The 25756-nt window shown below is 48.9% G+C and overlaps 1 protein-coding gene across 8 annotated transcripts in view; it reads left to right on the top strand.

Annotated features, from left to right (window-relative positions):
- LOC147103481 (nuclear receptor coactivator 7) overlaps positions 1–25756 on the top strand; it is a 432740-nt gene that overhangs the window by 328290 nt on the left and 78694 nt on the right. For 7 of the 8 annotated variants that reach the window (XM_085963105.1, XM_085963103.1, XM_085963107.1 and 4 more), the window contains 2 exons: positions 222–406; positions 10433–11205. In XM_085963105.1, coding sequence (XP_085819231.1) covers positions 222–406; positions 10433–11205 — 958 coding nt within the window. The remainder of the gene's footprint in view (positions 1–221; positions 407–10432; positions 11206–25756) is intronic. The other variant, XM_085963104.1, reaches the window with a different exon arrangement.

Genomic DNA, 25756 nt, shown 5'->3' with positions numbered 1-25756 from the left:
GAACCACAAATGGAACTTTTTGTTTGGTAAATGGAAAGAAACACTTTTAATTATAAAATTAGGTGACAACTTGCACGGCGGTTCCACAGCATTTCTACGATTCAGGTACCAAAAATAGGTGATTTATGTGACAGATTTTACTGTTTTGCTTTTAACCAAATAACTGGTTGCTTTGCAATAATCACTTCTCATTGTATTTACGCTTTCTGATCCGTCTGTAGGGTGTTGTAATGGGAGTCCTGTTTGTCACGCCAAAAAAGATCTTTTTTGACCCGTACAAATCCCATCCTCTTGTCGTTGAAAATGGCTGTGAAGACTATTTCTTTGCCTGCAGCATGCAGTCAGTCATTTCAGCAGCGTCTCACAAAGATGTTTCTCAAATGAAGCTTTGTGTCTCTTCTCCCTTGTAAGTAATATAAAATCAGTCTGTTTGAATCAGAATGTTTATTCCAGATTCTCTTGATTTCAATTCATTTGAAAAGCAATGTGAATTCACAATTTGGGTTTATTCTGTAGTTGATGATCTATGCTATACGGCATACTTCATGGATGTTAGGTAGCACTTATATTCACAATAAGGATACCTTTGTACACTTTTAGGGAACCACACCCTATAGATGCTGTCCTGTACATTATGGTCTAGAAATTCTAAAGAGGGCACTCAGTGGCTTTAGCGCCACTGGCCACGCCTCCTGCGAAATTTAGCAGGGCGCTAATGGCAGCGTTAGCCTGTAGCGCTGCGCCGCCACCAATGACGTCATCGGTGTGCGCAGCGCCCCGCTACCGCCCCAAACGCAATATTGGGTCGCGCCCCCCCCCCGCTGTAGCGCCGGTCGCAAATCGTGACCGGTTCAGGGGGGCCTACCTGTGGCGGTAGTGGCGCAAATTAAAGGGGAGGTGCGGGGCGGCCATTTTTTTCAGTGGCCGCCTGCCAGCACCTCCTCACGCAGCCCTCCCCGGCCACCTGATTTCCCCCCCCACCCCAGGCAGTGCCGGCTGTGTCCCGAGAGCCCGGCACTTCTCCTCGGTGCCGGGCTCTTTTGCCGGCACTCGCGATCGGTGATCGCGCTGGTGCAGGCCCCTCCCCTTTAAGAAGGGGCGGAAGGCCTGCAGTACCGCAGCGCGCTGCGGCACGTTGCGCTGCGATAATTCAGTTTCAGCGCCCCAAGAGGGATGCGGGGCGCCTCGAGCAGCGCCCCGTGTCCCTCTTGGGGCGCTCAAACTGAATATCGGGCTGGCGCTCCCGGCTCCTTCCGGGGCGGGACTTCCGGCGCCCAGGCAAGCTTGGCGCCCCAAACGTGGCACCACCGAATTTTTAGCCCTATAGGTCTAGATATTAAATATCTGCAAAATGAAAAATAAATGCATACACAAATTATACATCTAAGCTTTACAGACTTGATATGAATCAAATGTCTTTCCATAATTTACAAAATTATTGCAGAAAGTGTACAAAATGTATGAGGGAGGGGAGTCCACAGCATGATTTAAAATTTCATGCAGGAATGTGTGTCCCCTCTTTCAAAATGTCTAGTGCACTAACAAAAGAATTTTACAGCTGTTGATGCACAAAAAGGGATCCCTGGTGTGTGTGTCTGTGTGTGTCTCGGTCTGTGTGTATGCCTTAGTCTGTATGTGTGTGTGTGTCTCTGTCTGTGTGTGTGCCTTAGTCTGTATGTGTGTGTCTGTCTGTGTCTGTCTCTGTGTGTGTGATGTGTGTCTGTCTGTGTGTGTGTGTGTCTCTGTGTCTGTCTGTGTGTGTGTGTCCCTGTGTCTGTCTCTATGTGTGTGATGTGTGTCTGTCTCTATGTGTGTCTCTGTCTGTGTCTGTGTGTCTGTGATGTGTGTGTGTGTCTCTGTGTCTATCTGTGTGATGTGTGTGTTTCTGTTTGTGTGTGTGTCTGTGTCTGTGTCTGTGATGTGTGTGTTTCTGTCTGTGTCTGTGTGTCTGTGATGTGTGTCTCTGTCTGTGTGTGTCTGTCTGTGTGTTTGTGTCTGTCTGTCTCTGTGTGTGTGTGTCTGTGATGTGTGTGGTCTTTGTCTGTGTGTGTGTGATGTGTGTTTGTCTCTGTGTGTGCCTGTGTACATCAGATGAGGACAGCATCCGGCTCAGCTGCGATATCTTCCACACTAGCCTTCTGGAGCGTGAATAATGACTACCTGAGTGAAATACCAAAAGGCAAATAGTCCCCGTGGAACCATACCCAGTAAGGGAGTCAATACCTTTAGAAGAGAAGGGAGGAAACTAGAACAGGAATAACACTGTTAATTTATACCATTGTTTTACTAAAGCAACAGTTAATATTTTACAGTTCTTGTATTCCAGTTTTATTAAGCATTAATATATAGCAGTTAAAATGATAGCTAGCTAATGGTTTTATTCCTTTCTCAGCAGTCTTTTACTCCTCTGGTTAAAACACGGCATTGCTTTATTTAGCGCTCCCACATGCTTTGTAAACATTTTTGAGCAGACTCCTAGCTGTTATGTCAAACCCACCTGATTAAATAGACATGATTAAATAGTTAAACTGGCTTCAAAATGATGGTTTTTAAATTTTATTCACAGGTTTAACTTTTGTTGAATCCGAGAGTATTGCAATAGCTATACTGTATATTCATTGTGTGCAGAGTAGAAAAGGCTAAAACCCTATTTCCTCAGCACGATTTTACAATTGATTGAGGCTAGCCATCTGATCTCCTCTAGTAAAAAAAAATCTTATAATGCTAAAATTACTGGACATTCCACGAGCAGACCCAAGTTCAGGTCATTAACAGCATCTCTGAAGGTTTCCATTCACCTTAATCACACTTAAATTCTTATCCCTCTTCAGAATGAAGCCGAGATTGCAAAGAGCAAACCATTGTAACATTTATTATACTAACTACTATAAATTGTATATAGTTATCTTTGACATTGAAAATGTGCTCTTTGCAGCTTTAAACCCTCATTACTTTTAATTAAAATCAACTATATTCCGTTTCATAAACTTTGCAGAGCAATTGCAAATCAGAACTGGAAGAGGAATATTAAGTTAGGAGTGCACAGAATTGGGAGAGGACACCTAGAGATTAGGCCAAATTAACACTGGGAAGAAAGTCGACTGTCAAAAAAGGGGACAGCACTAGAGAGGTCGTAAGGCTTGGGACAAAGTCGGAGAAGGGGGAGGAAGCAGTATCAGGGCATTTGGAAAATCATAATGCAGTCAAGCAGAGCCAGCATGGTTTTCTGAAAGGGAAATCATGTTTAACAAATTTGCTGGAGTTCTTTGAGGAGGTAACGAGTAGGGTGGACAAAGGTGAGCCAGCGGATGTGGTGTATTTGGATTTCCAGAAGGCATTCGATAAGGTGCCACATAAAAGGTTACTGCATAAGATAAGAGCTCACGGAGTTGGGGGTAATATATTAGCATGGATAGAGAATTGGCTAACTAACAGAAAGCAGAGAGTTGGGATAAATGGGTCATTTTCTGGTTGGCAAACGGTAACTAGTGGGGTGCCACAGGGATCAGTGCTGGGGCCTCAACTATTTACAATCTACATTAATGACTTGGGTGAAGGGACAGAGTTTAATTTAGCCAAGTTTGTGGATGATACAAAGATGGGTGGGAAAGCAAGTTGTGAAGAGGACTCAAAGGCGGAAAAATTCAGTTGCTTTGCACCTCCCTAAGAGGGCGCTAATGGGGCACAAAGCTAGCGCCCGGCGCGGCGCCGCCCACGCCTCCTGCGAAATTCAGCGGGAAGTTAGTGGCAGCGGTAACTGGTAGTGCCCGACGGCACTGCGCCGCCGGTGATGACATCATCACCGTGCGCAGCACCCCGCTCACACCCCAGAGGCGATCTTCGGGAGTGCCCCCTGACTTACCGCCAGACGCTATGTCTGACGGGGTCAGGGGGGATTACCTGCGGCCGGGGAGGCGCTATTTAAAGGCAAGGTGCGGGGTGACCATTTTTGTTGCCAGCCACCTGCCTGCGCTCCTGTCCCCGGCCTCCTGAACCAGCTGGGCCCCGGGTCGCGCTGCGCAAGGCCCCTCCCCTTTAAGAAGGGGAGGAAGGCCTGCAATACTGCGGCACGTCGCGCCGCGATATTCCCTCGCAGCGCCTCAAGGGATGCGGGGCGCTTCCAGTAGCGCCACGCTTCCCTCTTGGGGCGCTGCCACTCAATTTCTGGTGTGGGTGTGCTAATTTTTCCGGGGCGCTAAAAGTAGTGCCCCGGCAAAGTTAGCGCCCCAAAGGGTGCACTACTCAATTTTTAGCCCAAAGAATCTGCAAAGGGATATAGACAGGCTAAGTGAGTGGGCAAACATTTGGCAGATGGAGTATAATGTGGGAAAGTGCGAGGTTATCCACTTTGACAGGAAAAATAAAAAAGCAAACTATTATTTAAATGAAGAGATTACAAAATGCTACAGTTCAGAGGGACCTGGGGATCCTTGTGCATGAAACACAAAAGGTTAGCATGCAGGTACAAGTAATCAAAAAGACAAATGGAATGTTGGCCTTTATTTCAAGGGGGTTGGAGTATAAAAGCAGGGAAGTCCTGCTACAACTGTACAGGGTATTGGTGAGACCACACCTTGAGTACTGCGTACAGTTTTGGTCTCCTTATTTAGGAAGGATATATTTGCATTGGAGACAGTTCAGAGACAATTCACTAGGTTAATTCCAGAGATGAAGGGGTTGACTTATGAGGAAAGGTTGAGCAGGTTGGGCCTATCCTCATTGGAATTTAGAAGAATGAGAGGTGATCTTATTGAAACATATAAGATACTGAGGGGGCTCGACAAGGTGGATGCAGAGAGGATGTTTCCCCTCGTGGGGAAATCTAGAACTCGGGGGCATAGTTTTAGAATAAAGGGTCGCCTTTTTGGAACTGGAATTTCTTCTCTCAGAGGGTTGTAAATCTGTGGAATTCTCTGCCTCAGGGAGCCATGGAGGCTGGGTCATTAAATACATTTACAGTAGAGATAGACAGATTTTTGCAAGGTAAGGGAGTGAAGGGTTATGGGGAGCAGGCAGGGAAGCTGCTTTGAGCCCAAGATCAGCCATGATCTTATTGAATGGCGAAGCAGGCTTGAGGGGCCAAGTGGCCTATTCCTGCTCCTATTTCTTATGTTCTTAAACACAGAATTTGAGCAGAGTCTGAGAGTGGCAAGCTTGAGGCATTGTTAAAGGGAGCCTGGAGAAAAATCGTAGAGCTTTGTGCAGAGCCAGAAAGGGAGACATAGGCAAAATTAGAGCTAAGAGTGGAAAAGCAAATTTGACAAAGCTAAATAAGTTAAAGAATTGTTGGGAGATAAGGAGAGGAAAAAGTAATTCTTTATTAAGGCATTAGGACTATTCTGTCTCGCCTTCCTGGCTGAAACTTGGAGTGATTTTGTAATTTTCCTTCTAATTCTGTAATTGTTGGATGAATATTTGAAGCAGAGGAAGATACGAGGCTATGGGGAGAGTGGGACAGTGGGATTAGTTTGGGATTGATATAGAGCTATGGGGAGAGTGGGACAGTGGGATTAGTATGGGATTGATATAGGGCTATGGGGAGAGAGCAGGGCAGTGGGATTAGTTTGGGATTGATACAGGGCTATGGGGAGAGAGCAGGGCAGTGGGATTAGTATGGGATTGATACAGGGCTATGGGGAGAGCGGGACAGTGGGATTAGTTTGGGATTGATACAGGGCTATGGGGAGAGCGGGACAGTGGGATTAGTTTGGGATTGATACAGGGCTATGGGGAGAGCGGGACAGTGGGATTAGTATGGGATTGATACAGGGCTATGGGGAGAGCGGGACAGTGGGATTAGTATGGGATTGATACAGGGCTATGGGGAGAGTGGGACAGTGGGATTAGTATGGGATTGATACAGGGCTGTGGGGAGAGTGGGACAGTGGGATTAGTATGGGATTGATACAGGGCTGTGGGGAGAGTGGGACAGTGGGATTAGTATGGGATTGATACAGGGCTATGGGGAGAGTGGGACAGTGGGATTAGTATGGGATTGATACAGGGCTATGGGGAGAGAGCGGGACTGTGGGATTAGTTTGGGATTGATACAGGGCTATGGGGAGAGAGAGCGGGGCCATGGGATTAGTTTGGGATTGATACAGGGCTATGGGGAGAGAGCGGGACAGTGGGATTAGTTTGGGATTGATATAGGGCTATGGGGAGAGAGCGGGGCAGTGGGATTAGTTTGGGATTGATATAGGGCTATGGGGAGAGAGCGGGACTGTGGGATTAGTATGGGATTGATACAGGGCTATGGGGAGAGAGCAGGGCAGTGGGATTAGTTTGGGATTGATACAGGGCTATGGGGAGAGAGAGCGGGGCAGTGGGATTAGTTTGGGATTGATACAGGGCTATGGGGAGAGAGAGCGGGGCAGTGGGATTAGTTTGGGATTGATACAGGGCTATGGGGAGAGAGCGGGACAGTGGGATTAGTTTGGGATTGATACAGGGCTATGGGGAGAGAGCGGGGCAGTGGGATTAGTTTGGGATTGATACAGGGCTATGGGGAGAGAGCGGGACAGTGGGATTAGTTTGGGATTGATACAGAGCTATGGGGAGAGAGCGGGACAGTGGGATTAGTTTGGGATCGATGCAGGGCTATGGGGAGAGAGCGGGACAGTGGGATTAGTTTGGGATTGATACAGGGCTATGGGGAGAGAGAGCGGGGCCATGGGATTAGTCTGGGATTGATACAGGGCTATGGGGAGAGAGCGGGACAGTGGGATTAGTTTGGGATTGATACAGGGCTATGGGGAGAGAGCGGGACAGTGGGATTAGTTTGGGATTGATACAGGGCTATGGGGAGAGAGCGCGGGGCCGTGGGATTAGTTTGGGATTGATACAGGGCTATGGGGAGAGAGCGGGGCAGTGGGATTAGTTTGGGGTTGATACAGGGCTATGGGGAGAGAGAGCGGGGCCGTGGGATTAGTTTGGGATTGATACAGGGCTATGGGGAGAGAGAGCGGGGCCTTGGGATTAGTTTGGGATTGATACAGGGCTATGGGGAGAGAGCGGGGCAGTGGGATTAGTTTGGGATTGATACAGGGCTATAGGAAGAGAGAGCGGGGCAGTGGGATTAGTTTGGGATTGATATAGGGCTATGGGGAGAGAGCGGGGCAGTGAGATTGGTTTGGGGTTGATATAGGGCTATGGGGAGAGAGCGCGGGGCCGTGGGATTAGTTTGGGATTGATATAGGGCTATGGGGAGAGAGCGGGGCAGTAGGATTAGTTTGGGATTAATACAGGGCTATGGGGAGAGAGAGCGGAGCAGTGGGATTAGTTTGGGATTGATATAGGGCTATGGGGAGAGAGCGCGGGGCCGTGGGATTAGTTTGGGATTGATATAGGGCTATGGGGAGAGAGCAGGGCAGTGGGATTAGTTTGGGATTGATACAGGGCTATGGGGAGAGAGCGGGACAGTGGGATTAGTTTGGGATTGATACAGGGCTATAGGAAGAGAGAGCGGGGCAGTGGGATTAGTTTGGGATTGATATAGGGCTATGGGGAGAGAGCGGGGCAGTGGGATTAGTTTGGGGTTGATATAGGGCTATGGGGAGAGAGCGCGGGGCCGTGGGATTAGTTTGTGATTGATACAGGGCTATGGGGAGAGAGCGGGACAGTGGGATTAGTTTGGGATTGATACAGGGCTATAGGAAGAGAGAGCGGGGCAGTGGGATTAGTTTGGGGTTGATACAGGGCTATGGGGAGAGAGCGGGACAGTGGGATTAGTTTGGGATTGATACAGGGCTATAGGAAGAGAGAGCGGGGCAGTGGGATTAGTTTGGGATTGATACAGGGCTATGGGGAGAGAGCGGGACAGTGGGATTAGTTTGGGGATTGATACAGGGCTATAGGAAGAGAGAGCGGGGCAGTGGGATTAGTTTGGGATTGATACAGGGCTATGGGGAGAGAGCGGGGCAGTGGGATTAGTTTGGGATTGATACAGGGCTATGGGGTGAGAGTGGGACAGGGATTAGTTTGGGATTGATACAGGGCTATGGGGAGAGAGCGGGGCAGTGGGATTAGTTTGGGATTGATACAGGGCTATGGGGAGAGAGCGGGACAGTGGGATTAGTTTGGGATTGATATATGGCTATGGGGAGAGAGCGGGGCAGTGGGATTAGTTTGGGATTGATATAGGGCTATGGGGAGAGAGCGGGGCAGTGGGATTAGTTTGGGATTGATATAGGGCTATGGGGAGAGAGTGGGACAGTGGGATTAGTTTGGGATTGATACAGGGCTATGGGGAGAGAGAGCGGGGCAGTGGGATTAGTTTGGGATTGATACAGGGCTATGGGGAGAGAGTGGGGCAGTGGGATTAGTTTGGGATTGATATAGGACTATGGGTGGAGAGCGGGGCAGTGGGATTAGTTTGGGATTGATACAGGGCTATGGGGAGAGAGCGGGGCAGTGGGATTAGTTTGGGATTGATACAGGGCTATGGGGAGAGAGCGGGGCAGTGGGATTAGTTTGGGATTGATACAGGGCTATGGGGAGAGAGCGGGACAGTGGGATTAGTTTGGGATTGATATAGGGCTATGAGGAGAGAGCGGGACAGTGGGATTAGTTTGGGATTGATATAGGGCTATGGGGAGAGAGCGGGACAGTGGGATTAGTTTGGGATTAATACAGAGCTATGGGGAGAGAGCGGGACAGTGGGATTAGTTTGGGATTGATACAGGGCTATGGGGAGAGAGCGGGACAGTGGGATTAGTTTGGGATTGATACAGGGCTATGGGGAGAGAGCGGGACAGTGGGATTAGTTTGGGATTGATACAGGGCTGTGGGGAGAGGGCGGGGCAGCGGGATTAGTTTGGGATTGATATAGGGCTATGGGGAGAGAGCGGGACAGTGGGATTAGTTTGGGATTGATACAGGGCTATGGGGAGAGAGCGGGACAGCGGGATTAGTTTGGGATTGATATAGGGCTATGGGGAGAGAGAGCGGGGCGGTGGGATTAGTTTGGGATTAATACAGGGCTATGGGGAGAGAGCGGGACAGTGGGATTAGTTTGGGATTGATACAGGGCTATGGGGAGAGAGCGGGAACAGCGGGATTAGTTTAGGATTGATATAGGGCTATGGGGAGAGAGCGGGACAGTGGGATTAGTTTGGGATTGATACAGGGCTATGGGGAGAGAGCGGGGCAGTGGGATTAGTTTGGGATTGATACAGGGCTATGGGGAGAGAGCGGGACAGTGGGATTAGTTTGGGATTGATACAGGGCTATGGGGAGAGAGCGGGACAGTGGGATTAGTTTGGGGTTGATACAGGGCTATGGGGAGAGAGCGGGGCAGTGGGATTAGTTTGGGATTGATACAGGGCTATGGGGAGAGAGCGGGGCAGTGGGATTAGTTTGGGATTGATACAGGGCTATGGGGAGAGAGCGGGGCAGTGGGATTAGTTTGGGATTGATACAGGGCTATGGGGAGAGAGCGGGGCAGTGGGATTAGTCTGGGGTTGATACAGGGCTATGGGGAGAGAGCGGGGCAGTGGGATTAGTTTGGGATTGATACAGGGCTATGGGGAGAGAGAGCGGGGCCATGGGATTAGTTTGGGATTGATACAGGGCTATGGGGAGAGAGCGGGACAGTGGGATTAGTTTGGGATTGATACAGGGCTATGAGGAGACAGTGGGATTAGTTTGGGATTGATACAGGGCTATGGGGAGAGAGCGGGACAGTGGGATTAGTTTGGGATTGATACAGGGCTATGAGGAGAGAGCGGGGCAGTGGGATTAGTTTGGGATTGATACAGGGCTATGGGGAGAGAGCGGGACAGTGGGATTAGTTTGGGATTGATACAGGGCTATGAGGAGAGAGCGGGGCAGTGGGATTAGTTTGGGGTTGATACAGGGCTATGGGGAGAGAGCGGGGCAGTGGGATTAGTTTGGGATTGATACAGGGCTATGAGGAGAGAGCGGGACAGCGGGATTAGTTTGGGGTTACTCTAGCAAAGAGTCAGCAGAGACACAATGGCCCTGATATTTACGGGGCGGTAGCAGGGGAGACTGTCTGCGGCCGGGAAACCCAAAATATGGGAAACATGGAGGTCCTGCTGAATTTAACAGCGGGACCTCATTTGATTTTTTTTTACTCCCATTTGCCAGCTGACAGCTGACCAGATTGAACCTGACCCGCAGCCATTAAACCCACATTGATGACTCAGATTTTAATATAATTAGCAAACCGCCTCTACAGACCAGGTTACTCGTCCGACCCCAAAATAGCCCCTGTGAAACCATACATAGGCACGTTCATGGCGAGTTGGGTCAGAATTCCCATTTTTAAGAATTTAAATTCTTGGGGGGGTTCATGTTCCCCCCCCAATGGGTTCAAATGGCCTCCCTCTGTGCTGAAAAGATCTATGGTTCTATGTTAAATAACTCTGCTTTATCAAAGTGGAACTTAAGGACTCTTTTTCTCCTGTAGAAGGGAAGTTTCTGTTCAATCTAAAATACAACAGACGGGAAGAAATACTGCAAACACCAACCAAAGGAAATCTCGTCATGTCAGTACTGCAGCTCGGATCAAAGGCAAAGCCCAACATACGGCGATCAAAAAAACGGATTCATTTCCTGCTGATCAAGAAGCCAAAGCTTTGACAAAACGTATTGGCATCTCCTACTCTTGTCCAGATTCTCTTTATCAAGTTAATGAGAAATCGTTCAATGAAATTGCAAAATTGCAGGACAGTGTAATGTGTTTGGACCTGAAAGAAAATGGTGAAACTGAAAATAAAGAAACACTTCCCTTTACAACCAGAATGAAAGGTGGAGGAGATAATTTAATATCCGAGAATGGACACTGTTATTGTTGTGATAAATCTATAAGGAAACAAAAATTGGAACCAAATGCAGATTATAATAGCAGCCAACATCTATCCCATATACTGACCGAGGAGGTAGATGAGGAAAACACAGCAGAGATACTCTGTGATTCAGTCAGCAATACTGACGGTAAAACCACATCTTTTTGTGAGATAAATCTGTCAGATCCAGGATGTGCAGAATATCTGTGGTCTCACGTGGCAGGGAACACAGGCGAGAAACTGCTTTTCACTGAACTGTCTGGATTGAAGGCAGAAGAGGTCTGCTGTATAAGGAACAAAGCCAAAGAAGATCAGTTTAGAGTATATGGTGAACAGGACAACACAGCAAATGATGCATTACCTGCACTGACACACAAACCTGGATTGAAACAAGGTAAGAGATATACTGCTGTACAGTATTTTGCATCTTTTCTTAACCCCTTGAAACATTATGAAATAGTCATTTTCCCCCTTTGTGGTTTTTTCTTTCCTCTTTTCTTCTATAGTTCATCCACACCAAACACCTTCCCCAACTGAACGAATGGCCTGGAGCCCAGCTCCCAGGGCTCCTCCCATCAGTGTTGCTCACTAGCCAGATTCTAGGGAGCTACAAGACAGTTGCCCACAATGGCTGGCCTTATGACTTTTCTTCCTGGGGGAAAGCACCTGGCCTCTGCTCAGCATTTCCCTGCAACTGCGTACTTGAGGTTGTTAGCAAAATGGTGAATTCTCCCAAAACACAATGGCACTGTACTTCCCCTTCCATTTTGTTTTCTAATTGCAAAAATGATTTTTTATATCGTTTTTTGGCAATTTTCTCCCCCCTAGTGAAGACCCAAAAAATGGGTGGGTTGGGATTGGGTGGGAGGTTAAAGTGTTAAAAAACTGAATCTTGACCCCGACCCACCTCCAACCTGCCCACTTCCGGTTTAGATGGGGTTGGGCAGCCAACCCGCTCCCAGAGGTGGGTCGCCCATTTAAAATCAAATTTCACTCTGGCTGGTGGGGTTTCTCAGGCCTCGGGGAACTTGCCAGCTAAAGTATGGCGATGGCTGCTGGATCCAGGAGATGAGTGCCTTTCCACAAAGCTCCTGGATCCAGGGTCCCTGCCTAACCCACCCCCCGCGATCGTAGCCACCCCGAGATCTTCAATCTTCAATCCCCCCCCCCAAGACCTTCAATCCACCCCCCCGAGACCTTCAATTCCCCCCCCGCAAGACCTTCAATCCACCCCACCCCCCCCGAGACCTTCTATCCCCCCACCAGACCTTCAATCCACCCCTCCCAGACCTTCAATCCCCCCCCGAGACCTTCAACCCACCCCCCCCGAGACATTCAATCCACCCCCCCCAGACTTTCAATCCCCCCCGAGACCTTCAACTCACCCCCCCGAGACCTTCAATCCACCCCCCGAGACCTTCAATCCCCCCACCCCAAGACCTTCAACCCACCCCCCCGAGACCTTCAATCCCCCCCCGAGACCTTCAATCCACCCCCCCAGACCTTCAATCCCCCCCCGAGACCTTCAATTCACCCCCCCCAGACCTTCAATCCCCCCCCGAGACCTTCAATCCACTGCCCCCAGACCTTCAATCCCCCCCCGAGACCTTCAATCCCCCGCTTCAACCCACCCCACCCCCCCAAGACCTTCAATCCCCCCCCAGACCTTCAATCCCCCCCCACCGCCCCAGACCTTCACTCCCCCCCCAGTCTTTCAATCCCCCCCCCAGACCTTCAATCCCCCCCCAGACCTTCAATCCCCCCCCCGAGACCTTCAATCCCCCCCCCGAGACCTTCAATCCCCCCCCCGAGACCTTCAATCCCCCCACCCCCCGAGACCTTCAATCCCCCCCCCAAGACCTTCAATCCCCCCCGAGACCTTCAATCCCCCCCACCGCCCCCGAGACCTTCAATCGCCCCCACCCCCCCCGAGACCTTCAATCCCCCCCCCGAGACCTTCAATCCCCCCGAGACCTTCAATCCTCCCCCACCCCCCCGAGATCTTCAATCCCCCCCCGAGACCTTCAATCCCCCCGAGACCTTCAATCCCCCCACCCCCCCCGAGACCTTCAATCCCCCCCCCCGAGACCTTCAATCCCCCCCCCGAGACCTTCAATCCCCCCACCCCCCGAGACCTTCAATCCCCCCCCCGAGACCTTCAATCCCCCCCCGAGACCTTCAATCCCCCCACCCCCCGAGACCTTCAATCCCCCCCCCAAGACCTTCAATCCCCCCCGAGACCTTCAATCCCCCCCACCGCCCCCGAGACCTTCAATCGCCCCCACCCCCCCCCGAGACCTTCAATCCCCCCCCCGAGACCTTCAATCCCCCCGAGACCTTCAATCCTCCCCCACCCCCCCCGAGATCTTCAATCCCCCCCCGAGACCTTCAATCCCCCCGAGACCTTCAATCCCCCCCACCCCCCCCGAGACCTTCAATCCCCCCCCGAGACCTTCAATCCCCCCCCGAGACCTTCAATCCCCCCCTCGAGACCTTCAATCCCCCCCACCCCCCCCCGAGACCTTCAATCCCCCCCACCCCCCCGAGACCTTCAATCCCCCCCACCCCCCCCGAGACCTTCAATCCCCCCCACCCCCCCCGAGACCTTCAATCCCCCCCACCCCCCCCCGAGACCTTCAATCCCCCCCACCGCCCCCGAGACCTTCAATCCCCCCCCGAGACCTTCAATCCCCCCCTCGAGACCTTCAATCCCCCCCACCCCCCCCGAGACCTTCAATCCCCCCCACCGCCCCCAAGACCTTCAATCCGCCCCCCGAGACCTTCAATCCCCCCCGAGACCTTCAATCCCCCCCGAGACCTTCAATTACCCCCCCCGAGACCTTCAATCCCCCCCCCCAAGACCTTCAATCCCCCCCACCACCCCCGAGACCTTCAATCCCCCCCACCCCACCCCTGAGACCTTCAATCCCCCCCCCCCGAGACCTTCAATCCCCCCCCCCTTCAAAGAGGCCATGGATTCCCCCCATTTCCAATGAGGAATCCGCTTTTCCCCCCTCCAGCCCCGATGCTGCTCCGGCCCCAATCTGTTCCCCACTGCCCCCCCCGCGATGCTCCTTCGGCCTGCCCCGATCCTCCCACCAACCTCACCCCACCCCCGATCACACCCTCCCTCCTCTCGGGTAGCTCAGCATATGCAGAATGGTGGATGCTCCAGCTTTTAATACCACAGAGCTGTACCTTCCATTTGTTTTCTAACATTACAGTACATAAGAATTAGGAGCGGGAGTCGGCCATACGGCCCTTCAAATCTGCTCCGCCATTCAATAAAATCATAGCTGATCTTTGATCTCATCTCCACTTTCCCACCTGATCTCCATTTCCCTAGAGTCCAAAAATCTATCGATCTCAGCCTTGAATATACTCAGAGACTCAGTATTCACAGCCCTCTGGGGCAGAGAATTCCAAAGATTCACAACCCTCTGAGTGAAAAAATTCCTCCTCATCTCAGTCTTAAATGGCCGACCCCTTATCCTGATACAATGCTCCCTAGTTCGAGACTCTCCAGCCAGGAGAAACAACCTCTCAGCACCTACCCTGTCAATCCCCCTCAGAATCTTATGTTTCAATGCGATCACCTCTCATTCTTCTAAACTCCAGAGAGTATCGGCCCAACCTGCTCAATCTCTCCTCATGGGATCAATCTAGTGAACCTTCGTTGCACCGCCTTTAAGGCATGTATGTCCTTCCTCAGATAAAGAGACCAAAACTGTGCCCAGTACTCCCGGTGTGGTCTCACCAAGGCCCTGTACAATTGTAGTAAGACTTCCTTACTCTTATACTCTAACCCTCTAGAAATAAAGGCCAACATGCCATTTTCCTTCCTTATTGCTTGTTGCACCTGCATGCTAACTCTGTGTTTCCTGTACGAGGACACCTAAATCTCTCTGAACACCAACATTTAATACAAAAGCAAAACACTACGGATGCTGGAAATCTGAAATAAAAACAGAAAATGCTGGAAATACTCAGCAGGTCAGGCAGCATCTGTGAAGAGAGAAACAGAGTTAACGTTTCAGGTCGATGACCTTTCGTCAGAACTGGAAAAAGTTGGAGATGGAACAGGTTTTTAAGCAAGTGTAGGGGCAGGGAAAGAGGGGAGGGGAGGAAAGAACAAAAGGGAAGGTCTGTGATAGGATGGAAGGCAGGAGAGATTAGAAACAAAAGGGATGATGGTGCCAGGCAAAAGGAGATGGTAATGGGGCAAGTTAAGAAACAAAGGATGACTCTGGATGAAGTGTAAATGGCGCTGGCAGAATGATCGACAGCTGCCACGTGAGAGAGAAAAAAAAAATGGAAAAAAGTTAGGGGCGGAGGTTCTGGTCTGAAATTGTTGAACTCGATGTTGAGTCCAGAAGGCTGTAAAGTGCCTAATCGAAAGATGAGGTGCTGTTGCTCGAGCTTACGTTGAGCTTCATTGGAACAGTGTAAGAGGCCGAGGACAGAGAGATCAGAGTGGGAGTGGAGCGGAGAATTAAAGTGACAGGCGACCAGAAGCTCAGGGTCACCCTTATGGACTAAATGGAGGTGTTCCGCAAAGCGGTCACCCAATCTGCGTTTGGTCTCCCCAGTGTAGAGGAGACCGCATCGTAAGCAGCGAATACAGTATACAGGAAACTTTGTATTATCCGGAGGTTAACTGTCCGGAATGCTTGAGCCACCGGCAAAAATCAGGAGCCGTTTCGTTAGGTTTTTTTTCTTTTCGTTGCTTTTTTCTCAACAGTCAAGCTCTGCAAGGTCTCGCTGAAGCTGTTGCTAAGCTACAGAGACACTATAGAGACGCTTGCAAGGTACGGCCGACTGTTTAGAAGCTGTTGCTACAGGGTTTGTTGCCAGATACGGAGCTCAAAATCTCCGTATCTTTCAACATTAGCGCTGGTTTGTCCGGCAGTTTTGATGAGACGGCAACAGCTCGGTCCCGTCGGTGCCGGATAGCACAAAGTTTCCTGTACTAAATTGCAAGAAGTACAAGTAAATTGCTGTTTCACCTGGAAGGAGTGTTTGGGGCCCTGGATAGTGAGAAGGGAGGAGGTAAAAAGGCATGTGTTGCACTTCCTGCGTTTGCATGTGAAGGGGAAGGGGTGTTGGGGGTGATAGAGGAGTGGACCAGGGTGTCGCGGAGGGAGCAGTCCCTTCGGAATGCTGAAAGGGGAGGTGAGGGGAAGATGTGTTTGGTGGTGGGATCACGCTGGAGGTGGCGGAAATGGCGGAGGATGATCCGTTGAATGTGGAGGCTGGTGGAGTGAAAAGTGAGGACAAGGGGACCCTATCGTGGTTCTGAGAGGGAGGGGAAGGGGTGAGAGCAGAAGTGCGGGAAATAGAACGGACACGGTCAAGGGCCATGTCAACCACAGTAGAGGGGAATCCTCAGTTGAGGAAAAAGGAAGTCATCTCGGAAGCACTGGTATGGAAGGTGGCATCGTCAGAGCAGATGCAGCGGAAACAGAGAAACTGGGAGAATGGAAGAGAGTCTTTACAGGAAGCGGGGTGGGAGGAAGTGTAGTCCAGGTAGCTGTGGGAGTCAGTGGGCTTATAGTGAATGTTTGTTAATAGCCTATCCCCAGAGATGGAGACAGAGAAGTCGAGGAAGGGAAGGGAAGGGAAGAGTCGGAGATGGACCATGTGAGGTTAAGGGAAGGGTGGATATTGGAAGCAAAGTGAATAAAATTTTCTAGTTCAAGGCGAGAGCAGGTAACGGCACCGATACAGTCATCAATGTACAAGCTGTAAATTGTGTGAAACCTATTCTCTCTATGGAAAGACAAATCTCTTAATGCAATTTTCATAATTTAACTGTAAGGGCATTTCAAAATTGTTTTAAAATATAATTCAGATTTGTAAGCATCTGTACATTATAACAGAGAAAGTGTTTTACTGTTATAAACGAAAAGTGTCATTCCCTGCTGAACACTAAAGTGTACCTTTCAGTGCTTCTTTGAAAATAAGAACATAAGAATTAGGAGCAGGAGTCAGCCATACGGCCCCTCGAGCCTGCTCCACCATTCAATAAGATCATGGCTGATCTTCAACCTCAACTCCACTTTCCTGCCCAATCCCGAGAGTCCAAAACTCTATCCATTTCAGCCTATGTTAGTAAGATTAACTCCTTTGGAAAGAGCTTTAGTTCTCTGGATTTGGCAAAATTGAAACAATCCAACAACAAACCTGAAGTATTCAGAATCACCAAGAGCTCACCCATTAGAGCTGTTTCAGTTCTAGCCTCCATACGTTAAACTGAGGCCTTTCTACCCTTTATCCACGTTATACTACATCTGCCATGTATTTGCCCATTCACTCAACTTGTCTAAATCTCCTTGAAGCCTCTTTGCATCCTCCTCACAACTCATAATCCCACCTAGTTTCGTGTCGTCAGCAAACTTGGAAATATTACATTTGGTTCCCTCATCCAAATCATTGATATATATTGTGAATAGCTGGGGCCCAAGCTCTGATCCCTGCGGTACCCCACTAGTCACCGCCTGCCACCCCCATTTATTCCTACTCTCTGTTTCCGGTCTGTTAACCAATTTTCAATCCATGCCAGTATATTACCCCCAGTCCCATGTGCTTTAATTTTGCACACTAACCTCTTATGTGGGACTTTATCAAAGGCCTTCTGAAAATCCAAATACACCACATCCACTGGTTCTCCCTTATCTATTCTACCAGTTACATCCTCAAAAAACGCCAGGAGGTTTATCAAACACGATTTCCCTTTTATAAATCCATGTTGACTTTGTCTAATCCCGTTGATATTTTCGAAGTGTCCTGTTATCACATCCTTTATAATAGACTCTAGCATTTTCCCTACTACTGATGTTAGGCTAACCGGTCTGTAGTTCCCTGTTTTCTATCTCCTTTTTTAAATAGTGGGGTTACATTTGCCACCCTCCAATCTGCAGGAACTGTTCCATAATCTATAGAATTTTGGAAGATGACAACCAATGCATCCACTATTTCCTTGGCTACCTCTTTTAGTACTCTGGGACGCAGATTATCAGGCCCTGGGGATTTATCGGCTTTCAGTCCCATTAATTTCTCCAGCACTTTTTTTAATAATACTAATTTCCTTTAATTCCTCCTTCTCACTAGACCCTTGGGGGGGAAAATTGAGTTGCTCCCCCTTTGGGGCACTAACTTCGCCGGGGCGCTACCTTTAGCTCCCCTAAAAAATTAGCGTCCCAACGGCCAAAATTCATCGGTAGCGCCCCAAGAGGGAAGCGAGTTGCTACTAGAAGCGCCCGCCTCCCTCTTGGGGCGCTGCGAAGGAAAATTGCGGCATTACATACCGCGGTACTGCAGGCCTTCCTACCCTTCTTAAAGGGACGGGGCCTTGCGCAGTGCGACCCGGGGCCCAGCTAGGACACCAGAGATCGGAGTGCCGGCAAAAGAGCCCAGCACGCAAGAGAAGTGCCAGGCTCACGAAGCACAGCCGGCACTCCGCAGAGGGGCTGCAGAGGAGGCCCGGGACGGCAACGGGGGCAGGTGCTGGCAGGCAGCCAGCAACAAAAATGGCCGCCCGGCACCTTGCCTTTAATTAGCACCGCCCCGGCCGCTGGTAGGCCCCCCTGACCCCGTCGGACATAACGTCCAGCGGTAAATCAGGGGGCGCTACCGAAGATCGCAGCCAGGGTGAGACGCACGACGATGACGTCAACGCCGGTGGCGCAGTTCTGCGGGCCGCTAGCGGTTACCGCCGCCGCTAACCTCCCGCTGAATTTCGCGGGAAACGTTGGCGGCACCACACCCGGGCGCTAGTTGCTTTGTTGCCGTCTTAGGGCGCTAACGGGAGGCGCAATGTAACCGAATTTTTCCCCCTTGGTTCCTTAGCATTTCTAGGAAGTTATTTGTGTCTTCTTCTGTGAAGACAGAACCAAAGTATTTGTTTAATTGCTCTGCCATTTCCTTGTTCCCCATTATAAATTCTCCCTTTTCTGACTGTAAGGAACCTACATTTGTCTTCACTAATCTTTTTCTTTTTACATACTTGTAGAAGCTTTTACAGTCTGTTTTTATGTTCCTTGCAAGTTTACTCTCATACTCTATATTTCCCCTCTTAATCAATCTCTTGGTCAGTTTTTGCTGCATTCTAAACTGATTCCAATCCTCAGGCTTACTACTTTTTCTGGCAACTTTATATGACTCCTCTTTGGATCTAATACTATCCTTAATTTCTTTTGTTAGCCATGGTTGGGCCGCTTTTCCTTTTGTGTTTTTGCACCAGAAAGGAATGTATAACTGTTGCAATTCATGCATTCGTTCCTTAAATGTTAGCCATTGCCTATCTACCGTCATGCCTTTTAATGAAGCTCCCCAATCTATCCTAGCCAACTCACTCCTCATACCTTCGTAGTTTCCTTTGTTTAGATTTAGGACCCCAGTTTCGGATTGGACTTCTTCACTTTCCATCTTAATGAAGAATTCTATCATGTTATGGTCACTATTCCCTAAAGGACCCTGCACAACAATTACCCCTTCTCATTGCACAATACCCAATCTAGGATAGCCTGTTCCCTAGTTGGCTCCTCAATGTACTGGTCTAAAAAACCATCTCGTACACACTCCAGGAATTCATCCTCCACAGTATTGTTGCTAATTTAGTTTGGCCAGTCTATATATAGATTAAAGTCACCCATGATTACTGTAGTACCCTTGTTACATGCATCTCTAATTTCCTGTTTGATGCCGTCCCCTACATTACCACTACTGTTTAGAGGCCTATAGACAACTCCCACCAATGTTTTCTGCCCCTTGGTTCTTCTTAGCTCCACCCAGACTGATTCTACATCTTGATTTTCTGAGCCAATATCCTTTCTCACTATTGCTCTGATTTTATCCTTTACTAACAACACTACCCCACCTCCTTTTCCTTTTTACCTGTCCTTCCTAAATATCGAATATCCTTGGATATTCAACTCCCAGCCTTGGTCACCCTGCCACCATGTCTTCGTAATCGCAATTATATCGTATCCGTTTTCATCTATTTGCACTGTTAACTCGTCTACCTTATTACGAATGCTTCATGCATTCAGATACAGTGCCTTTAGATTTGCCTTTTTAACATTTTTAGACATCTTAACATTTTTTTGTACTATGGCCCTATTTGTCTTTCCATTTTTTCTTACCCGGACCCTATTTGTTAGTGCACTCCTTTGTTTGTACGCTCTGTCCCTTCCTGACACTATCTGGTTATCCTTACTCCAATCACTTTCCTGCACTGCTTCCTTATCTTTTTTTTTAGCATTCTAGATTTCTCTCCACCGGGAACCCCCCCCAGCTTTTTTAGTTTAAAGCCCTATCTACTTCCCTAGATATTCGATCCGCTAGAACTCTGGTCCCAGCATGGTTCAGGTGTAGTGCATCCCAACGGAACAGCTCCCTCTTTCCCCAGTACTGGTGCCAGTGCCCCTCGAATCGAAACCCACTTCTCCCACACCAATCTTTGAGCCACATATTCATCTCCCTGATCCTATTGACCCTATGCCAATTTGCTCGTGGCTCCGGTAATAATCCAGAGATTATGACCTTTGTGGTTCTGCTTTTTAATTTAGTCCCTAGCTGCTCAAACTCTCTCAGCAGGATCTCTTTCTTAGTCCAACTATGTCGTTGGTACCTACGTGGACCACGACAACTGGATCCTTCCCCCTCCCACTCCAAGTTCTTCTCCAGCCCAGAGGAGATGTCCTTTACCCTGGCACCAGGTAGGCAACATAGCCTTCGGGACTCATGCTCCTGGCTGCAGAGAACAGTGTCTATCCCCCTAACTACACTGTCGCCTACTACAACCACCTTCCTTTTTACTCCCCCCGCCCCGCCACTTGAATGGCTTCCTGTACCACGGTGCCGTGGTCAGTTTGCTCGTCCTCCCCGCAGTCCCCGCACTTGTCCACAAGAGTTGCAAGAACCTCGAATCTATTGGACAAGTGCAGGGACTGAGGCTCCTGCAATACTACCTCCTGGATCCCCGTACCTGCCTCACTCGCAGTCACACCCTCCTGTCCCTGACCACGTGTCAATTCTAAAGTATTTAATCTAAGGGATGTGGCTGCCTCCTGGAGCAAAAGGTCCAGGTAACTTTCTCCCTCCCTGATGTCTCGCAATATGTGCAGTTCGGACTCCAGCTCCTTAACTCGGAGTCAAAGTTCCTCGAGCCGCAGACACTTACCGCAGATGTAGTCGCCCTGGTCAAAAATGTCCACAAGCTCCCACATATTGCAGCAGCAACACAGCTCCTGTTCTCCTATTATTTTATTTATTTATTTATTTAATTAGTTTAGTGTTAATCAAATTATTTACCTCGTTTAGTTTATTAAATTAATTAAATTAAGTTTAGTTTTTAAATTTAGTTATATGTTATATGTTAACTTAAAACTTAGCCCACAGTCACTACCAATCACTTACCTGCCTTACCTGTGATGTCACACTGTAGTTTTCTCTTGTAGTTGTAGGTCTGCTGCTGTTTTTATCCCCGCTCTCAGGCCTCGTTCTGCTCCCACTCAGGTCCGCCGCCACTCTGCAGGAGAAGTTAGGAAAAGCAAGCACCTCCTGCCCCCACTTCACCGAACTCCCACACTTACCAAACTCCCAAGTTGTTCACTCTGTTCCAGCTGCACTCTGCTTTGTCTGGAGCCCACCACGTGCTGCTGACATCTTCCCTGTCATGACTGGATGCACCTCCTTGCTATCTCCTGCCGTGAGCAGCCTTCCTCCTACTTCATTCTGATCCCCCCACACCGAGCATCCGTACCAACCCACCCCTGAGGAAACCCCCTATCCACCGTGCTTTTTTTAGTGGCACTTTCAACATGCCTCCCAGTACTTCCACACTCAGGAACCTCACTCCCCAATGCTCTCATACTCAACCACTGCCATTTCAAGGCTACCATATCACAAGTCAACTACCTCATCATTACCATACCAGCAGTGTTCCTATGTCCAAATATTCCTCTCCCACTCCTCAAACACCCAATGGCTTTTCCCAGTGCAGCCATACCCTGACATCTCTCTCCCATGCCTACCAGATGTTGTTATACACTTCCAGTACTCCCAAACAACTATCCCTCCAAATGTTCCCACATTGCAGCCCCCATGGTTCTCCCAGAACTTTGCTCTTCCATGCTCCCACACCCCATGAACTCTGCTTTCAAGACCCAGGACAACCCTCCCAATGCTACCAACCCACATGCCTCCCTCTCCGCTCCCCTGTACTGGTGGATGCCGTTCCTGCTAGCTACTTGCAACCTAGAGCATTTCCCCTACCACCTTCCTCTTTATCCTGGGCTTAAAAAAAAGGTAAGAGATAAAATTAACTGCATAATTAAAAGAAGTCTCAATAGTAATCAAGCACCCAGGTTTACAGTTTGCATGTAAACGTGTATATTATCATAGAATTTGAGCCTGAAAATATTACTAACGCTTCTACAATACTCTGTAACAAGAACACAATTTGACATATTTAATTACTGTAAATCAATAGCTCTAAAAGGATATTTTACATTACATAGTCACCTCTAACTCACTCTGATCAATGCCATAGGAGATAAGCTAGTTATGTGGAGAATTGTTGGCACCAAGATGAAGATTGTGACTGGCCAATAGGAGGCATGTTTGCACATCAACCATAACTTATTTTTCTCCTCAACCGTCCTCTGGGATGATGTGTCCAACTATAGCAAATCACTTGGCAAAACTCATTCCTGGACAGCAGTAGGCAAATGCAAGTGACAACCGGGTCGGGAACTCCAAGCCAGTGCCACCTGGCTGCAAGGCAACTATTCATGGGAGGAATTCACTCTTTTGATACCATATAATTAAAATTAGACTGAGTAGGGATGGAGGATTTGAATTGGCAGGAAGCACAATAGATGCACAGCTTCATTTGTGTTTTGCTGTGACTCTGGAGATCAGCTAGTAGCTGCAGTGTATTGACAATGCTGAATTCAGAGATGTGCGTTTATTTGGGTTTTAACACAATAGGATCAGTTTTAGACTCCAACACTCCTCCATTGTGGGAGTGAAATATATCATGCAGTCTGGTGGGGCGGGGGAGGAATTTGGGGAGGGACATGGACACCACAGGACTCCGCCCTTTTCTTTGAGTTTTAAGATTCCAGTAGAAGTATGGATGGGTGCTTCTTGCATCCGCCCTTTTCCACGCGGGTGTCACTGAAAGAGGTGGTACTGCTGGGATGACGTTGTCCATCGAAATTCCCGCCATTTCTGCCTCCAGTGTTCCACCGCAATGTTTGCTTTACTTGCTGAGACCTGATCCTGGTGAAAGTGGGGCCACTGACATTTACAAAAGCTGGCTACCCTACATTGAATCACAGGTTATCAGTTGCCTTTTGCAAAGCAGAAGATTCAAAATTACAGCTTTTAAAAAAGATTAAGAGCTTATTTCTGTTGTAGCAAGGTTGTGCAGTGGTCTCCCTCTCCCTCATTCCGCTTACTATCTCATATCACTGTTAGCTGCAAAATGTATTGCCTACAATGGCAGCACATCTCCCCCCCCACCAACCCCCCCACACAAGCACACAATAAATATGTGAGTGAAACGACTATGAGATGCATGTCAGTCAAAACACTTGATGTATGGGCTCCACTTACAACTGGAGCAATACCAGACAGTCTGGGTATTCTCTCTGCAGGCCTAAAACAAAAGTCCCTTCCCCCTTGGACACACAGCAGCCACCCAGGAGCAGCACAAGAGAAGATGAGTGCCTATGAGTAAGGATTACCACCTATCCAGTTTTGAGGCGGACAACCTGGTTTTGTGGTTGGTTTAGCAATCACAAAGTATGGATGATGAGAGCCATTCGGCCCATGTAACTTATGCTTCCGTAGAAATCTACAACTTGCCAATCAACTACAACAACAACTTGTATTTATATAGCGTTTTTAATGTAGTAAAACGTCCCAAGGCGCTTCACAGGAGTATTATGACAAAAACTTTGACACCGAGCCACATAAGGAGAAATTAAGGCAAGTCAAAGAGGGAGGTTTTTAGGAGTGTTTTAAAGGAGGTAGAGAGGCGGAGAGGTTTAGGGAGGGAATTCCGGAGCTCAGGCCTGGGCAACAGAAAGCACGGCCGCCAATGGTGGAGCGATTATAATCAGGGATGCTCGAGGGCAGAATTAGAGGAGCACAGATATCTCAGGGGGTTGTGGGGCTGGAGGAGATTACAGAGATAGGGAGGGGTGAGGTCATGGAGGGATTTGAAAACAAGGATGAGAATTTTGAAATCGAGGCGTTGCTTAAACGGGAACCAATGTAGGTCAGCGAGCACAGGGGTGATGGGCGAACGGGACTTGGTGTGAGTTAGGACACGGGCAGCAGAGTTTTGGATGACCTCAAGTTTACGTAGGGTGGAATGTGGGAGGCCAGCCAGGAGTGTGTTGGAATAGTCAAGTCTAGAGGTAACAAAGGCATGGATGAGGGTTTCAGCAGCGGATGAGCTGAGGCAAGGGCGGAGACGGGCGATGTTCCGGAGGTGGAAATAGGCGGTCTTAGTTATGCTGTGGATATGTGGTCGGAAGCTCATTTCAGGGTCAACTTTGACACCAAGGTTGCGAACAGTGTGGTTCAGCCTCAGACAGATGTTAGGGAGAGGGATGGAGTCGGTGGCTAGGGAACGGAGTTTGTGGCGGGGACTGAAAACAATGGCTTCGGCCTTCCCAATATTTAATTGGAGAAAATTTCTGCTCATCCAGAACTGTATGTCGGACAAGCAGTCTGACAATTTAGAGACCGTGGAGGGGTCGAGAGAAGTGGTGGTGAGGTAGAGCTGGGTGTCATCAGCGTACATGTGGAAACTGACGCTGTGTTTTCGGATGATGTCACCAACAGGCAGCATGTAGATGAGAAATAGGAGGGGGCCAAGGATAGATCCCAGAGGGACACCAGAGGTAAGGATGTGGGAGCGGGAAGAGAAGCCGCTGCAGGTGATTCTTTGGCTACGATTAGATAGATAAGAATGGAATCAGGCGAATGCAGTCCCACCCAGCTGGACGACATTGGAGAGGCGTTGGAGAAGGATGGAGTGGTCAACTGTGTCAAAGGCTGCAGACAAGTCAAGAAGGATGAGGAGGGATAGTTTACCTTTGTCACAGTCACAAAGGATGTAATTTGTGACTTTAATGAGAGCTGTTTCGGTACTGTGACAGGCGGAAACCTGATTGGAGGGATTAAAACATGGAGTTGCAGGAAAGATGGGCATGGATTTGGGAGGTGACAACATGTTCAAAGACTTTGGAGAGGAAAGGGAGGTTGGAGATGGGGCAGTAGTTTGCAAGGACGGAGGGGTCAATGGTTGGTTTTATGAGGAGAGGGGTGATGACAGCAGATTTGAGGGATAGAGGGACAGTACCTGAGGAGAATGAACCGTTAACAATGTCAGCTAACATAGGAGCTAGAAAAGGAAGTTGGGTGGTCAGCAGTTTGGTGGGAATAGGGTTGAGGGAGCAGGAAGTGGGTCTCATGTCATGTTTGACAAATTTGCTCGAATTCTTTGAGGACGTAACATACAGGGTGGATAAAGGGGAACCAGTGGATGTAGTGTATTTGGACTTCCAAAAGGCATTTGACAAGGTTCCACACAAAAGATTACTGATCAAGATAAAAAATCACGGGATTGGGGGTAATATACTGGCATGGGTGGAAGATTGGCTATCTAACAGAAAACAAAGAGTTGGAATAAATGGTTTGTTCTCGGGCTGGCAATCAGTAACTAGTGGTGTTCCGCAGGGGTCAGTGCTGGGACCCCAACTCTTTACAATCTATATTAACGATTTGGAGGAAGGGACCGAGTGCAATATATCCAAGTTTGCCGACGATACAAAGATGGGAGGGAAAGCAGTGAGTGAGGAGGACATTAAAAACCTGCAAAAGGACATAGACAGGCTAAGTGAGTGGGCAGAGATTTGGCAGAT

Source organism: Somniosus microcephalus, chromosome 20 (assembly GCF_052327205.1).
Source record: "Somniosus microcephalus isolate GS21.2 chromosome 20, FLI_Smic_1.0, whole genome shotgun sequence".
Classification (NCBI taxonomy): Eukaryota; Metazoa; Chordata; class Chondrichthyes; order Squaliformes; family Somniosidae; genus Somniosus; species Somniosus microcephalus.
The sequence above is the reverse complement of the archived record's forward strand: the minus strand, read 5'-3'. Positions and strand labels throughout refer to the sequence as shown.